Below are 16,999 nucleotides of genomic sequence, written 5' to 3' on the forward strand. Positions count from 1 at the left end.
TCATCATTATAATGTGTGAATACCAGTCCTGAAAAATGAAAATATCCAGCAGTGTAGGTCAGCACAAAGAAAGTAATGGCCATTTATAGCCTAACATTAATTTAACATAACTTTTTAAATAGTTCATTTTCCTTTTGAGATATAAAAATTAATTAAAATAACTGACTAGCTTGATCCTTCAATTGGCAATATCTGAAGTCCATATATGAGAGAGACCTGGAAGTTTTAGTTCTAAAGCTAACTGAGGCTGGGAGCATCAAAGAGGTGATACTATATATCTTGTGACTGAGAATGTTGAATACATCTCGTCTCAGCAGTCACTGATGACTGGTTGTGGAGTTAATGTCTTGGAAGATAATATTTTGCATTGTTGGTTGCAGCAAAGTACAGAGTTTCATTGGGTGTGGATAGGAGCATTGGAACTCAGAGGTGCGATCTCCCGTGGTGTACTTATGTGTGGGGCCATGATTAATTATAGGTGTTCTAGCGGAAATGAACCAGAATAAAGGCAATGGTGAAAGTCAAATAATACCCTCTCCTCCCCGTTAGTCATGAGATCAAGTAGAGTGAGGGAAACCACATGTTCAGAGTCTTTGGGCCCTAGTCACAAAAGGGAACATACAATAGAAGACGTGTGTGTGTGTGTGTGTGTACACGTATGTAAGCTCATCTGTCAAATATGGAAGTTTATCCTTAGAGTAAATAAGTATTGGTAAGATTTCAATATTTCAATAATTACCTTTCTTCATTGTATTCTTCTCCAAATAATATATTCTGCCTAACATTTCCATGAAATATCCATGCTTGTTGTGACACATAAGCTAATGTTCCATCAATACCTACTGTCCCATCATACAAGTACATCTGAAACAAATAGATTGTACAATTAAAAAAAAATGTATAGAGGTCTTCTAATCATCATTATAACCTGACTCAAAATACTGGACAATCAGCAAGGATGGTCATTTTGCTAATGTGTTTATGAGTGTAATTCTTCACTGTATAAATAACAGGTATCTAGAACATGACTTAAGAAGGACCCGCAGTTCTTTTGGCCATTCACCCAAAAGCTCTTGTAACCATTCCTCTATGGTGCCCTTTTTACCTCCCTGGTCCTTTTCAGGAATAGCTGAGAAGTGGAGGGTTAAGTGAGTGACAAAATAACTGCGAGTGGCCATAGTTACCATTGTGTGAATTGTTCTTGAACTTTGAGGAGTTTCTCTCCTGTGTAGGGCAGGGTTAGAATAAATGAGTAGATCTAGTACATTAACAAAACCAATGTACTAGATAGGGCTGTCAAGCAATTTAAAAAATCAATCGCAATCAATCACATGATCAAAAAAATCAATTGCGCGATTAATCGCACAGTTAAACAATAATAGAATACCATTTATTTAAATATTTTTGGATGTATTACTAAAATAGTATTTTTCAATTCACCTAATACAAGTACTGTAGTGCAATCTCTTTATCATTAAAGTTGAACTTACAAATGTAGAATTTTTGTGTAAAAAAACCTGCATTCAAAAATAAAACAATGTAATATTTTAGAGCCTGCAAGTCCACTCAGTCCTACTTCTTGTTCAGCCAATCACTCAGGCCTGGTCTACACTAGGAGTTTATGTCGAATTTAGCACCGTTACATCGAATGAACTCTGCACCCGTCCACACCACGAAGCTATTTAGTTCGACATAGAGGTCTCTTAAATTCGACTTCTGTACTCCTCCCCAACGAGGGGAGTAGCGCTAAATTCGACATGGCCATGTCGAATTAGGCTAGGTGTGGATGGAAATCGACGGTAATAGCTCCGGGAGCTATCCCACAGTGCACCACTCTGTTGACGCTCTGGACAGCAGTCCGAGCTCGGATGCTCTGACCAGCCACACAGGAAAAGCCCCAGGAAAATTTGAATTCCTTTTCCTGTCTGGCCAGTTTGAATCTCATTTCCTGTTTGGACATCTTGGCGAGCTCAGCAGCACTGGCAACGATGCAGAGCTCTCCAGCAGAGATGGCCGTGCAATCTCAGAATAGAAAGAGGGCCCCAGCATGGACTGATTGGGAAGTCTTGGATCTGATCGCTGTGTGGGGCGATGAGTCCGTGCTTTCCGAACTGCGATCGAAAAGACGGAATGCAAAGATCTACGAGAAGATCTCTAAAGCCATGGCAGAGAGAGGATACAGCCGGGATGCAACGCAGTGCCGCGTGCCAGGAGACAAGCAAGTACTCCGGGATCATTGCAGAGCATGGCGGCATACGGCCCTGGTCTTTGCATGCTTTCCCGAAGCATCCTTTCTTTCTCCGTCTCTGAAATCCTCATCAGAGTGATGTCGCTCATGGTGACCTGCTTTGAATTAGGTAGGGGAATGTTAGTATTGGGACTGCTTGCCTGTTCCTTTACAGAACTGTAACCGGTGGTTTACAGCCACGCGGTGGAGGCGGGAGAGGGGCAGCATACAGGGATCTTTCCCTGGGACAGCCGCGAGGGGGTGGGACAGGGGCAGAGTTCATGCTTGCCGGATTGCTGGCAGCAGGAACTGGCCAACGCTAGGAGCATTGCTTTGAACATGAAAGAAGGCCAGTGCTATTATTAAAGTTTTAAGCAGCCACAAGTCTACGGCTTACCATGTCGGCCTGCTACACAAATTCCGCTGTCCTGCCCCGCTTCTCTGATCTGCACTGCAAGACCCCAGGCACTGAATGCGAAGGCCGAAAATTCGACCTTGTCCTGAGTGCGCATGTGATAGGTGCAGTGCATGGTCTTGTTCACAGAGAAAGACTATGTTCTTTGTTCACAACTAAATTTATCTTTCTGAGGAATTCACTCCCTTTTTCCCATCCCACAGCTGCGACTGTCTCCCGACCTAGCCTGGCATCACACTCCCAGAGGCTAGCGCAGATTAGGCGTAGGAAGAAGAGGACACGGGAGGACATGTTCTCGGAACTTATGGGCTGCTCCCGAGCCCAGGCAGCCCAGCAGACCCAGTGGAGGGAGAACTTGTCCCAAATGCACCGATCACACATGGAACGGGAGGAGAGGTGGCGGCAGGAAGACCAGCAGGCGACTCAAACGCTGCTTGGACTAATGAGGGAGCAAACGGACACGCTCCGGCGCCTTGTGGATGTTCTGCAGGACCGGAGGCAGGAGGACAGAGCCCCGCTGCAGTCTATCTCTAACCGCCCTCCCCCGCCACAAAGTCCCATACCCCCCTCACCCAAAGTCCCAAGAAGGAGGGGCGGCAGAGTCCGTGAAAACTCTCACTCCACCCCTGCAGACTGCTCAAGTACCAGAAGGCTCTCATTCCCCAAAATTTGATAAGTCCTTTCCTTCCCGCCTCACCCAAGCCCCCGTCCCAGTTTCATCCCCCAGTTTCATGTGTAGTTGCTAATAAAAAATACGTTTCTGTTAATTACTGTTTCCATCATGTTCTTTTAGAGGAGAGTCTGTCTGAAGGGGGGGAAGGGGGTTGGTAATTGGACAGGACAGTCACCTTTACCAGGGTACAGAGGCGGGGGCAGGTTCAGCAGCAGGGCACACACACATTGCAGTCACTAGTTACCCTGGTCAGTCTGGGAGGTGGTTTTCATGTTCTGTGTGGGGGGGGGCTATGTGACTTTGTGGCGGGGGAGGGCGGTTAGAGATCTTATGCAGCGGTCCTTATCCTGGATCACAGAGCCACGCAGCAGGGGATCTGTAACCGTCCTCCCCCTGCCACAAAGTCACATAGCCCCCACACACAGAGTCCCGAACAGGAGGGGTGGCAGGCTCCGTTGAAACAACCAGTCCACCACTGCGGAGCCTGTCATTCCTGGAGTTTAGAAGCGTCCTTTGCATCACTACACTACACCCGCTCCCCACCACAGTCTGCGTCCCAGGTTCAACACTTTCCCGCGAAAACAGTAATAAAGAAAACGGTGTTCATTAACAAATTTCAAGTGATTTTATTTTTAAACGTGTGTTGGAAGGAGGGGAACGGGGGGAACAGGGTATGTAACTGGAGAGGATAGTGAACATTTACTGGGTAAAGAAACGGGGGCAGGTTCAGCTTCTCTGTAAACAAACTTAATAGTCACAGGTTACCCTGCTCACTCAGGAACCTAGCTTTCAAAGCCTCCCGAATGCACAGCGCGTCCCGCTGGGCTCTTCTAATCGCACGGCTGTCTGGCTGGACGTAATCAGCAGCCAGGCTATTTGCCTCAACCTCCCACCCCGCCATAAAGGTCTCCCCCTTGCTCTCACACAGATTGTGGAGCACACAGCAAGCTGCAATAACAATGGGGATATTGGTTTCGCTGAGATCACAGCGAGTCAGTAAGGTTCTCCATCTCCCCTTGAGACGTCCAAAAGCACACTCCACCACCATTCTGCACTTGCTCAGCCGGTAGTTGAACAGTTCTTTTTCAGTGTCCAGGGCGCCAGTATAGGGCTTCATGAGCCAGGGCATTAGCGGGTAGGCTGGGTCCCCGAGGATGACTATAGGCATCTCCACATCCCCAAGAGTTATTTTGTGGTCCGGGAAGTAAATACCTTCCTGCAGCCGTCTAAACAGACCAGAGTTCCTGAAAACACGAGCGTCATGAACCTTGCCCGGCCATCCGACGTTGATGTTTGTAAAACGTCCCCTATGGTCCACCAGTGCTTGCAGCACCATTGAAAAGTAGCCCTTTCGGTTAATGTACTGGCTGGCCTGGTGGTCCGGTCCCAGGATAGGGGTGTGAGTTCCATCTATAGCCCCACCGCAGTTTGGGAATCCCATCGCGGCGAAGCCATCTATGATGACCTGTACGTTTCCCAGGGTCACTACCTTTGAGAGCAGTAGCTCAACGATTGCGTTGGCTACTTGCATCACAACAACCCCCACGGTAGATTTGTCCACGCCAAAGTGGTTCGCGACTGACCGGTAGCTGTCCGGCGTTGCAAGCTTCCAGAGGGCTATGGCCACTCGCTTCTGGACACTCAGGGCTGCTCGCATCCGGGTGTCATTGCGCTTCAGGGCAGGGGACAGCAACTCACAAAGTTCCATGAAAGTCCCCTTCCGCATGCGAAAGTTTCGCAGCCACTGTGATTCATCCCAGACCTGCAGCACTATGTGGTCCCACCAGTCCGTGCTTGTTTCCCGGGCCCAGAATTGCCGTTCCACAACATCAACATGACCCATTGCCACCATGATGTCCTCGGCGCGGGGTCCCGTGCTTTGTGACAGGTCTGTGCCACTCTCAGACTTCAGGTCCTCACCGCGCTGCCGTAGCCTCCTCGCCCGATTTCTCAGCATCTGCCTCTGGGAAAGGTGGATGATAAGCTGCGAGGTGTTGACAACGGCCATAACTGCAGCGATGGTCGCAGCGGGCTCCATGCTCGCAGTGCTGTGGCGTCCGCGCTGTCACTGACCAGAAAAGTGCGCGAACTGATTTCCCGCCGGCGCTTTCAGGGAGGGAGGGCGGGAGTGACGGTTGGATGACGACAGTTACCCAAAACCACCCTCGACACATTTTTTTCCCCAGAAGGCATTGGGGGCTCGACCCAGAATTCCAATGGGCAGCGGGGACTACGGGAACTGTGGGATAGCTGCCCACAGTGCACCGCTTCCAATGTCGACGCTTGCCCTGTTAGTGTGGACTCACAAAGTCGAATTACTGTCCTTAGTGTGGACACACACGTTCGACTTTGTAATATCGATTCCACATATTCGATTTAAGTAAAATCGAACTACTCTCGTAGTGTAGACATACCCTCAGACAAACAAGTTTGTTTACATTTGCAGGAGATAATGCTGCCTGTTTCTTGTTTACAATGTCACCTGAAAGTGAGAACAGGAGTTCGCATGGCACTGTTGTAGCCAGTGTCGCAAGATATTTATGTGCCAGATACGCTAAAGATTCATATGTCCCTTCATTCTTCAACCAGAATTCCATGGGACATGGATGGTGGGTCGGGTTCTGTAGTTTCTGCATCGGAGTGTTGCTCTTTTAAGACTTCTGAAAGCATGCTCCACACCTCGTCCCTCTCAGATTTTGGAAGGCACTTTAGATTCTTAAACCTTGGAGCAAGTGCTGTAATTATCTTTAGAAATCTCACATTGGTACCTCCTTTGCGTTTTGTCAAATCTGCAGTACAAGTGTTTTTCATGTGCTGGGTCATCATTTGAGACTGCTATAACATGAAATCTATGGCAGAATGCGGGTAAAACAGAGCAGGGGACATACAATTCTCTCCAAGGAGTTCAGTCACAAATTTAATTAACACATTATTTTTTTAACGCGCGTCATCAGCATGGGTGCATGTCCTCTGGAATGGTGGCAAAAGTATGAAGGGGTATATGAATGTTTAACATATCTGGCACGTAAATACCTTGCAATGCCAGCTACAAAAGTGCCATGAAAATGCCTGTTCTGACTTTCTGGTGACATTGTAAATAAGAAGAGGGCAGCATTATCTCCTGTAAATGTAAACTAACTTGTTTTTCTTAGCGATTGGCTGAACAAGAAGTAGGACTGAGTGGATTTGTAAGCTCCGAAATTTTACATTGTTTTGTTTTTGAGTGCAGTTATGTAACAAAAAAATCTACATTTGTAAGTTGTACTTTCATGACAGAGGTTGCACTACAGTACTTGTATGAGGTGAATTACAAAATACTATTTCTTTCGTTTATCATTTTTACACTGGAAATATTTGTAATAAAAAATAATATACACTTTGATTTCAGTTACAACACAGAAAACAATATATATGAAAATGTAGAAAAACATCCCAAATATTATATACATTTCAATTGGTATTCTATTGTTTAACAGTGCAATTAAAACTGCGATTAATCGTGAATAATTTTTTTGAGTTAATCACATGAGCTAACTGTGAGTAATTGACAGCCCCAGTACTAGAACAAACAGTACCAAAACGTTCAATTAAATATGTATTTCTCATGCAAAAGGAAAATAAAAAATAATTATGCAAGTTATTCTACAGTGATTAGCATACCTGTCCTAGAATAGCTGATATGACTGAGCTCTTTCCGCTTCCAACATTTCCACAAATTCCCAAGATCTTTCCCTACAAAGAGACATATTTTGCAGATAGTTGATCTATATTTGTAAAGTAAGAAATTTCTCGTCACGTTGCCTACTGTTCTGCGATCATGCCACAGATATTTCATGTCCTGTCACACCTGCCAATTCAGGAAAGCATCCTTATTCAGGAAGATCTCCTAAGCATTTAATTTTAAGCATGTAGATAAAATGCTTTCCTGTATCAGTGCCATAATGCATATTTTACCCCCAAGAAAACAAAGTTAAAGGTGTTGTATTTGGATTGATAGAAGCCTATATAAGTGGCATTTTAAATAATGCAGTGATGTAATTTTTTTTTTAAATTTGTTTTTACTGTGTACAGTGCTGTAGCCTTTTCATTAATGTAAGGAATTTACAAAAAACTTCTCTATTCTGGTGACTGGTAGATAAATGAAGGCTTGAATATGCAATTTATTTATAAAAATCAGTCATTGTTTGGTATTGAGATATTCACTTTATAAACCATATTCTGTGTTTGTATCTAGAACAATAGAATACTGATCCATGACTGTGACTCCTAGGCACTACTGCAGTATAAATAATAATTTATTCGTGGGCTAATGGGTGCTTTAGAAAGCCTGTGCTGGGCAAGGAAAGGTGTGTGTCTGGGGAAAGAAGGAGAATTGAAATCTTTGTTCCTTAGCTCAGTAGGGCAGTGCAAGGCAGAGATAGCAAGGGAACCAGGGCACCCAAATCCTTGCAGGCAGCTTGTTAAATATTCTTTTTAGAAAGAATATTTAAGACAAACTTACCTTCTTCACAGTAAAGCTTAAGTTGTATAAAGCAATTGCTGCACTACCCTCTTTTCCTGTTTCTCTGATTGATGTCTCAGAGTGAGGAAGGACAGGCTCTGGTTTTGGCTGGTATTTATAAGCACTCTTCCCATTCATACTGTTTTCATTATTGTTCTTTCTGCTGTGTTCATTCAGACGTTCCCAAGACAGTGTAGCATTTTCCATTACCACGGCATTTTCTGAATTTTTCAGTTGCTTTACATAAACAGGAGGAATTTCAGTTAGGAGAATTTTCTAAAATAAGAGAGATAAAATTAAGAATGCCATTTATTTATCGAAGTATGAAAAGTGAAAAAATATTATTATTTTTTTATTAATCCAGCATAGAGCTGACTGCTAATAACATGTTGATGAAATGTGGTGAAATTCTGGGCAAACTATTTAGTATAGAAGCAGAATCAATGCAAAAAAGCAGTGGGAAGCAGATTCAGTGCAAATATTGCTTTAGAAATACTGCAAAAAATATTCTTAAGAGATTTTCACTTTTAGGGATTCAAGAATTTGGATAAACATTTGAGCTTTTGTGCGCTGATCCTCTGAACCATTTGCGGTTCACCATGAACAAATAATTTGTTTAGTTACAGTAAAAGTCCACTGACTAGTTCTAATACAAAGAGAAGCATCATGTAAATCCTTTGGCATGTGGGAGGCCCAATTGTTTTCAGAATCAGGACCTTAGAGACCTATTTGCTACATAACATTACTTGAGATTTGTTATATATATACATATAATATTTTTTTAGAAATATCTGCTGCTGTTTCGGTATCTCCATTCAGTGAATGGGGTTAATTTCTCTTTCACTGAGGGCAGGCATTTCTATAGCCACATTACGTGAAACAAAGTAGAACTAATCCAATCAGTTGTCCCATAAGAAGGCACTGGAAATCAGAAAATTTCAGAGCTTGTATAAGGTAATATTTTAAAATATATATATTATATGTAAAAAATAAGGGCTGGTTTAAATCACACTGTTGAGCAATAGAATACCAATTGAAATTTGTTAAATATTTTGGATGTTTTTCTACATTTTCATATATATTGTATTCTGTGGTGTCACTGAAATCAAAGTGTATATTTTTATTACAAATATTTCCACTGTAAAAATGATAAACAAAATAAATAGTATTTTGCAATTCACCTCATACAAGTACTGTAGTGCAATCTCTTCGTCATGAAAGTGAAACTTAGAAATGTAGATTTTTTTTCATAACTGCACTCAAAAACAAAACAATGTAAAACTTCAGAGCCAATAAGTCCACTCAGTCCTACTTCTTGTTCAGCCAATCGCTAAGAAAAACAAGTTAGTTTACATTTACAGGAGATAATGCTGCCCTCTTCTTATTTACAATGTCACCAGAAAGTCAGAACCTTCTGCTGGTGGCATTTGTCTCATATAATGAAAATGAACGTGCATTGGTCCAAACTGCTTTTGATCGTTATTAAGCAGAACCCGTCATCAGCATGGACACATGTCCCATGGAATGCTGGTGAAGCATGACGGGACATATGAATCTTTAGTGCATCTGGCACTTAAATATCTTGTGACGCCGGCTACAACAGTGCCATGAGAATGCCTATTCTCACTTTCAGGTGACGTAAACAAAAAGCGGGCAGCATTATCTCCTGCAAATGTAAACACACGTGTTTGAGTGATTGGCTGAACAAAAAGTAGGACTGAGTAGACTTGCAGATCTAAAATTTTACATTGTTTTATTTTTGAATGCAGTTTTTTTCCCCATAATTCTATATTTTTAAGTTTAACTTTCATGATAAAGAGATTGCACTACTGTACTTGTATTACGTGAATTGAAAAATACTATTTCTTTTGTTTTTTTACATTACAAATACTTGTAATCAAAAATAAACAATCTGAGCACTGTACTTTGTATTCTGTGTTGTAATTGAAATCAATATATTTGAAAATGTAGAAAACATCCAAAATATTTAAATAAATGGTATTCTATTCTTGTTTAACAGTGTGATTAATTGCGATTAATTTTTTAATCGCTCGACAGCCCATTCTTTATATATATATAAACATATTGGTTCACTTAACAGTTGGTTCAACAATAACTTTTAGGTTAGCTCCCATTTTTTAAAATAATTTAAGAACTCACTATTTCCAGTGCACTCTAACTGGAAACAGATTCTTTTAATCTTTCTTCTTTTCTCTTGCTTCATTATATTTTTGTTTGTACAGCACCTAGCAAAATAGTGCCCTGGTCCTGATTGAGGTCTCTTAGGTGCAGCCGCAATGCTAATAATAATAATAATAGAGGAAGAAGGCAGTGGTGGCTTGTTATTTGATGGATAATTATTCTGTTTTTAATTCTACTTTTGAGATACACATTTTTAGTTTTCTCTTTAGAATTAGGTATGTAGCTTAGTATAGTTTTCTTTTATTTACTAACTAAAGCCTGTTATAATGCCTGAAGTCATTGAAGTCAATGGGAGTCTTTCCATTGCTCTGAACAAGAAGTAAAATTATAATCTACATTAAGGGATTGTCTGCACTGAGAAATTAATTCCGTTAAGGGAGGATGTGAATTAAAACAGAAAAGCTATTTCTGATTAACTTCTTGTGTGGATGCTCTTATTTAAGAAGATTCTTATTCTGGTCAATTTTAACCACTTTGGAAGTGGATTAAGCTAATTTAGAATAAGGTATGTACATATAGGGAGTTAATCAGGAATAATTATTCCAGAATAACTTCCTATATAGGTAAGCCCTTGTTTGCACTTATCTAGAAAATTCCCCAAATATTTTAAAACTATGCTTTACCTTCAGTCTTGTTAGGGAAACTTTAGCTTCTGCTGCTGCTTTCACTGAGAAAGGCAAGATAGCAATTGAAAACTTCATTACGTTAAACATGGCAATCACACTAAATGCCTGCAAAAGAAAAAAGGAAAGGGCTTTTACTGTTTTAGTACCGACCATTATTTTGCATTAAAATTCTAAATATATTTTTGTATTATATTTTAAAGGGTAGGAAAAAATATATCTATATGCTTTTAATTTGTGTGGTTTTCATTTTCATAATTGCAACGTGAGTGGCTAAAACACAATGCAACTCCTTCCATTTTTCAAGTCATTATGAATATGCAAAATGTCATTGGTCCCAGTTTATAGCTTTCTAGAACATCACTTTGAGAATTCTTCCTTGGTCTTCTACCACTGATTTCAGTGAAATTAGGTGAGGGAGGAATTTGGTCTGTTAACAATAAATCTCTGAACCCTTCCTGCAAACCAACTTTCAATCCATCTTGCTATGTTAGCAATGAAGCTCACATTTTTGTATCTTGTCTAGAAGCTTCCTGTGTGATACCTTATCAAAGACTTCACTGAAATCCAAGTAACTCACATACACTGCCCTGCCTTCCTACATATGCTTTGTCACTTCTTTAAAGAAATCAGTCAGGCTTATTCTTAGTGAACACATGTTGGCAAGTGCCTAACTCCTGTTATATACTTATAAGTGAAACATTTCATTTCATCCCTAATACATGAACCCAGTATTTTCATAAGACATAAATGAGATTACTGATTTGTAATTAAGGGGCCTCTAGCTTACTATGCATTTTAAAAATTGGTATTATTTCCACTGTCTTTGTGCATTTTCTGTTTATGCAGTTACGTGCAAAATAAAAAGATGCTAATGTTTTTGCTTGTTCCTTGCTTAATTCCAAGAGTTGCCTAGGGAGCTGGGCAAGCCTAGGAAGCAATTGCCTGGGGAGTCAGAGAACTGGGAGAGTCTGTACTGGCAGGAAACTAGGCAGGCAGACTTTGACAGAATCAACGTTCCTACATAATGTTTCAGTTCTCTTGAATCAGCATTTTCTAATAGAATATTGTTCTGTTGGAAAATTTTCAACCAATTCTAGTGGGCAGTGCAAGAAACTAGTCACAGTTGCAGCCCCTCCACAAGCTTTATAGGCACCCCCAGGCTTCCCAGAGAAGCTGATACAGATGCTCTCTCACATGGTGATATGGTTCACAAGACTCATCTCAGGAGATTTCAACATCCACAAGGACAAGGACTCTGATATAATAGCTCACAACCTCCTATCCAAACTCTTCATCGTTGTTTTCTCATAGGGAATCTTTGGACTCCCACACATAAAGCATAAAATATGAAAGTACTATACACAAATATACAAGAAACATAACTGGAATAAACAACTGTTACAAAATGCATCAGCAGATCTGTTTAGCAAAATGGGTTGCTTTGAAATACATCCCCTTTATGCAATACTCTGCACCAGCTCCACAGTTTAAGGTTTCTAACCTGAAATTCAAAGCTTTCCATGGAACTGGCCCTGTCTACTTGAGAGATCACTTCCATGGCCATGACTTCCCATGACAACTGTGTCTCACTGGAGCAATGAAACGATCAAACAACATGGGAGGCCAAACTTTACAGGAGCTAGACCAAGACAATGGAACTCACTACCAGAAGTCAGAATGACAACTAATCTCACCATGTTTACAATGAAATCCAGTGTTCATCCCTTCTGCTTAGCTTTACCCGCGTTTGCTCAGTAAACACATAAACCCTATCAACTATTCAAGTTATATCTCCTACAGGCTGGGGAGAAAGAGACCACACTATTATTTCTATTTTCCAATAGAGGAGGTGTTCGGATACTGGTATGCTGGGGGACATATAAGCATATAGATTCATTGGATGAAATCCTGGCTCCATTGAAGTGAATGGCAAAACTCTGATAGTATATCAGAAGCTATATTCTCTTTTATCAGCATTACATGGAATCTTTCCCCCTGCTTTTTGCTGTTTCTTTGACTTTCCTTTTGTACATCCTCACTCATTTTGTAGTCAAGTGTTTTTGCCAATAAACCCCCTACATGTCAGATTGTTTATTTTTTTAAACAAAATTTCCTCGTTTGCTTGTATGTTTACTCTTCCTGCCCTCCGTCTTTTCCCTGGCTACTGCTTTCTAAAGGGGAATGCATCTTGCTGTTCACCAGACTGAATTTTGCATTAATCTGCATTGAGTTCTGTGTGGAAGGAGTGGGTAGTGAATGATCCCAAATGTCTAGTTAGTTTCTTACTATTTAAGAAAATACTTTAAAGCATTTAAAAGACCATATATCTTCTTTTAGAAGCTTCCCTAATTAATAACCAATTTAATTTATTAACTTTATCTTTACCATGCAGTGTTTAATAGAAGCTACCCTTGTTTACTAGCCAAATACAGGGGCAGCGAGTTGTATTGGCCCATGGTGCCCGTGCTCCAGGAATATTCCTCCAGGAATATTGGCCCATGGGGGCCCGGCTCCACCAATGTTTGGGGCCAGGTCTCTCCCCGGCCCTGCTTGCCGTCCCCACGCACCTGCCCTGGAGCGTCTCCTGGCCCCGCCTGCTACCCCCAGGCGATTTAAAAGGGCCTGCAGGCTCCCAGCTGCTGCCACCACCACTGGCAGCGCAGTGGGGCTAAGGCAGCTTCCTGCCTGGCCTCGCACCGTGCCACTCCCAGAAGTGGCCAGTACGTTCCTGCGGCCCCACGCTGCCCCCGCCCCGAGCGCGGACTCCGCAGCTCCCATTGGCCAGGAACTGCGGCCAACAGGAGCTGCGAGGGTGGTGCTTGCGGGCAGCGGTGTGCAGAGACACCCTGGCTCCCCTGCCTAGGAGCCACTGCCAGAGGGGTGTGCGGGTCACTTTCAGGAACCACCCAAGGTAAACGCCAACTCCTCACCCTCTCCCGCACCCCAACCCCCCCTGCCCCAGCCCAGAGCCCGCACCCCTCCCACCCCCAAACTTCCTCCCTGAGCCTGCACCCCTCCCACACCCAAACTCCCTCCCAGAGCCTTAGGCAGGTGTGTGTGCGGGGGCGGGGGGGCAGAATTTGGACCCTTTCTGGGCACCACCAAAAATTACACAAACCTGGCCATATATATCTTTACAGGAAAGCTATGTTAATTTTGGAGCTGCCATTCATTAAAAATCCTAGGGGAAAGTAAGTAAATTTAAGAGGATCCAGATCTACTCTACAAAGATATACAGTACTATAAGGGAACAAGGACTTTGGGGGGGGAAATATATAAAAAAAGGTCCTACAACTGATGCAGTTAGTTCTTGCTTTAAAAGGGTGTGTAAAACAAATGTCATGACAGTAGCCAGTGTTGATACAATAGGTGTCAGAGCAGAGTTTACACTTTGTACATATCCCGCTTTTTCCAGTATTTTCCTTTCCACATTTCTTATACCTGTGAAATATAAGAAATTTAAAATATTGTAATGTAAAAAAAATGTAAAGCAGAGCTAACATTTTCAAGAGAAGACCATTCTAAACAGCAAAGGCCTTCCTTATACTAAGCCTGGATTTGGGAGACATTGATATCAATTGAATTGCATGCACCAAAGGTAAATTTATGGCCCTACATTTGATAGCATTAAGGTGGTAACACAAAAGCTATTTAAACATTGTTCCCTTTAAACAAACAAACAAAAATCTTATGATTAAGCAAAAGCCTAAATGACTACCATACATATATACTTTTTGATTTGGAAGAAATTGATTTTGATTTTTTTTTAATAACTTCAATAGATAATACCAGTTTTTTTAAAAAAAAAAATCTATTGATTTAAATTTTCACAGTTGTGTAAAATTATGTGTTTAAGCATTCTTTTATTTGTAATCAAGTTTAAATTTTCACTGGTGCAGAAAACTGGGAGGGATGTCAAACAATAATTAATGACAGATGTTGAGCTTCAAAAAGTTAAAGCTTTAAATTTAAATTAAATTAAATTAAATTTCAGTTACTATTGATGGAAATATTTTTTGTTGGTTTGTGGGTATATGGTAAAATTAACATTTCCCGATAAAATACTATATATTTTTTCCCTTTAAAAGCATTAAATGATAGATAATCAGTAAACAGACTCAAATGTTTGCACTTAGGTTCAGTTAAACATTGATTTTAGAGCATTCTCTTTTCATTACCATGTTTACCTTCCTAAATCTGTATTTTTGTATAAATATTTTATTTCCATATTTACTCCAAAATCTGGAGGAAGTCTTTACAAGGGCTACATTTAAGATAGCATGGGTTGTGATGAACAAGACGATGGGCTTGCTTTGTACAGGTTCAGAACCCCAGTTTTGCTTTGAGTTTTGGGTTTGTGTGAAAATGCAAACTCAAAGCGGAAAAGGGAAGGGAAAACACAAAAAATGTCTCTCGGTGAGTTGCACTAAAATTGATCAGAGCATCTCCATTTCAGTAACCCTTTCACCCCAGTAAGCCTGGCCCTCTCTTCAGTGGCCCAGAATCCGTCCACTCCCTTCCAAAGGTATCCCGTCACTTACCTTTTGCAGCCTTGAGGGAGAGCCACCTCACCTACTCCCTCTTATGTGAAGCCTTTAGGGGCTGCTTTTCTCCCCACCAGAGTAAGATCTTCATGGACAGTGGGAAGACTGTTTCCTTTGTCCCCTTCTCCATAGCTCACTTGGTCCCAAAGTTCTATTTTTGTGTCCCATTTTATCTCTATGTACCACCCATTCAAAGGTTAGGAGCCCTCTTATAAGAGCAGCACCTCAGTTTACTGCTGCCCTTCTAAGATTATTTCTGGAGGACTGACTCACTTAATGTTCCTCTCTTGACCACCCATAGGAGTGTAACTCCTTGGTGGTATACCCTGCAGCTGTCCCATCTGGTCTAGGATTTCCCCCTGTTCAGTCTATCCTGGCTGCTTCTGACCATTTCCCCCCATAGGCTTCCATTTGGTCTCACCCATATGCGGAGACTCATCACATATCTTTCCCTCATCCTCCTTTGACCATATGCACAGCTCTTCTGGCCTCCAGTGCTCTGATTTCCCTGTCTGATTCCCTGGCCAGGATCATGGAAATTCAGGCTTTAGGCTCTAAGGTAAGGGATTTGTGAGGTGGGGCTGGCTGGAGAAAGGGAAATATTGCAATACAGGATGCAACATTCCAGGTGCATTACCACCATAGCAGGCAAAGCCGAACTATCTCCTGTCAAGAGATGCCACCCCATATGCACTCTTTAATTGTTACCCTTTCTATTGCCAAAACACAATGTTTCTTATTTGCTGCCCTTTATCCCTATAGCTCTCCCGATATTCCTGCTTTCCAGCTTTTGGTCTCCCATTGAATAGTTTTGGGTCATTTTTACCTAAATATATTAGCTGAATTTCTTCTTCTTATTTTCTGCCATATTGCTACCTCTGTATTATTACTGTGTTCTGACCACCTCCTGATTTAGTGTCAGCCAGTTTGATCAATGTGTTATTTACCTCCACTTCCACATCATGAATGAAGAGATTAAATAGGACAAATCTTAAAATCTCCCCCCCCCCAATTTAATGCTGTTTTATCATTCCACTTTGTTTATGGCACTTCAGTTTCCAATCTAGGTAAGTGTTCGCATCCAGGCCAGTACAAATTAATCTCGTGATCAACATTTCATGAGTCATCCTATTAAATCCTATATTGCATTTGCTACCTTCCTTTATTAGGGGCCCAATCCTGAGAGGTACTAACTTCTCTTCAACTCCCACTTATGATGGGAGTTGAGGGCACACAGCAACCTTTTGGGATTGAGCCCTTACTTTGTAACAGCCAAAAGCAGTAATCAGATTTGTTTGGCAAGATTTGCTGCTTGTTGTAGACAAATTGGAGTGAGTTCAGAGAAGAGCAAAAATTTTATTAGGAAGCTAGAGGGAATAATTTATGAGAAAAGAGAGCCAAATATGCATGGCTTCACTAAGCAATAAAGGTGATATAAGATTTTACAAGTATTTGAAGAGTATAAACACCAAGGAGAGAATGAGTGGAATTATTGAGGGTGCTACAGCGGGTATAAGTAGGAGTAATGGGATGAAATTAAAAGAAAAATGTAGGCTCAAAATCAGGGTTGGGAATCTTGTTAACCCCATTGCTTGGAATTGTTGAAATTAGACTGGATCAGGAAGTAGACTAGGTAATATACTGTAGGGAGCTGCACTGGCAGGGTCATGGAGTAAATGGCATGATACTTCAGGGGTAACATTTTCAAAAGTTCCTCACTGACTTAGGAGCCTATGTTCTGCTGATTTTCAGTGGAGAAAACAGAACGGGGTTCATGAACATCCTTCTTAGAGACAATAAGTGGTTTTAAA

The 16,999-nt window shown here is 41.5% G+C and overlaps 1 protein-coding gene across 1 annotated transcript in view; it reads right to left on the minus strand.

The window, feature by feature from the left end:
* The window catches only part of LOC135888660 (ATP-binding cassette sub-family C member 12-like), a 100,585-nt gene that overhangs the window by 62,986 nt on the left and 20,600 nt on the right, over positions 1-16,999 (minus strand). Inside the window, exons 8-12 of the mRNA XM_065416394.1 lie at positions 13,937-14,085; positions 10,642-10,749; positions 7,817-8,092; positions 6,976-7,047; positions 740-864 (exon numbers count right to left, since the gene is read on the minus strand). Of these exons, the coding sequence (XP_065272466.1) occupies positions 740-864; positions 6,976-7,047; positions 7,817-8,092; positions 10,642-10,749; positions 13,937-14,085 (730 nt within the window). The remainder of the gene's footprint in view (positions 1-739; positions 865-6,975; positions 7,048-7,816; positions 8,093-10,641; positions 10,750-13,936; positions 14,086-16,999) is intronic.

The sequence above is a fragment of the Emys orbicularis genome, chromosome 14 (genome assembly GCF_028017835.1).
Source record: "Emys orbicularis isolate rEmyOrb1 chromosome 14, rEmyOrb1.hap1, whole genome shotgun sequence".
In the NCBI taxonomy this organism is placed as follows: domain Eukaryota; kingdom Metazoa; phylum Chordata; order Testudines; family Emydidae; genus Emys; species Emys orbicularis.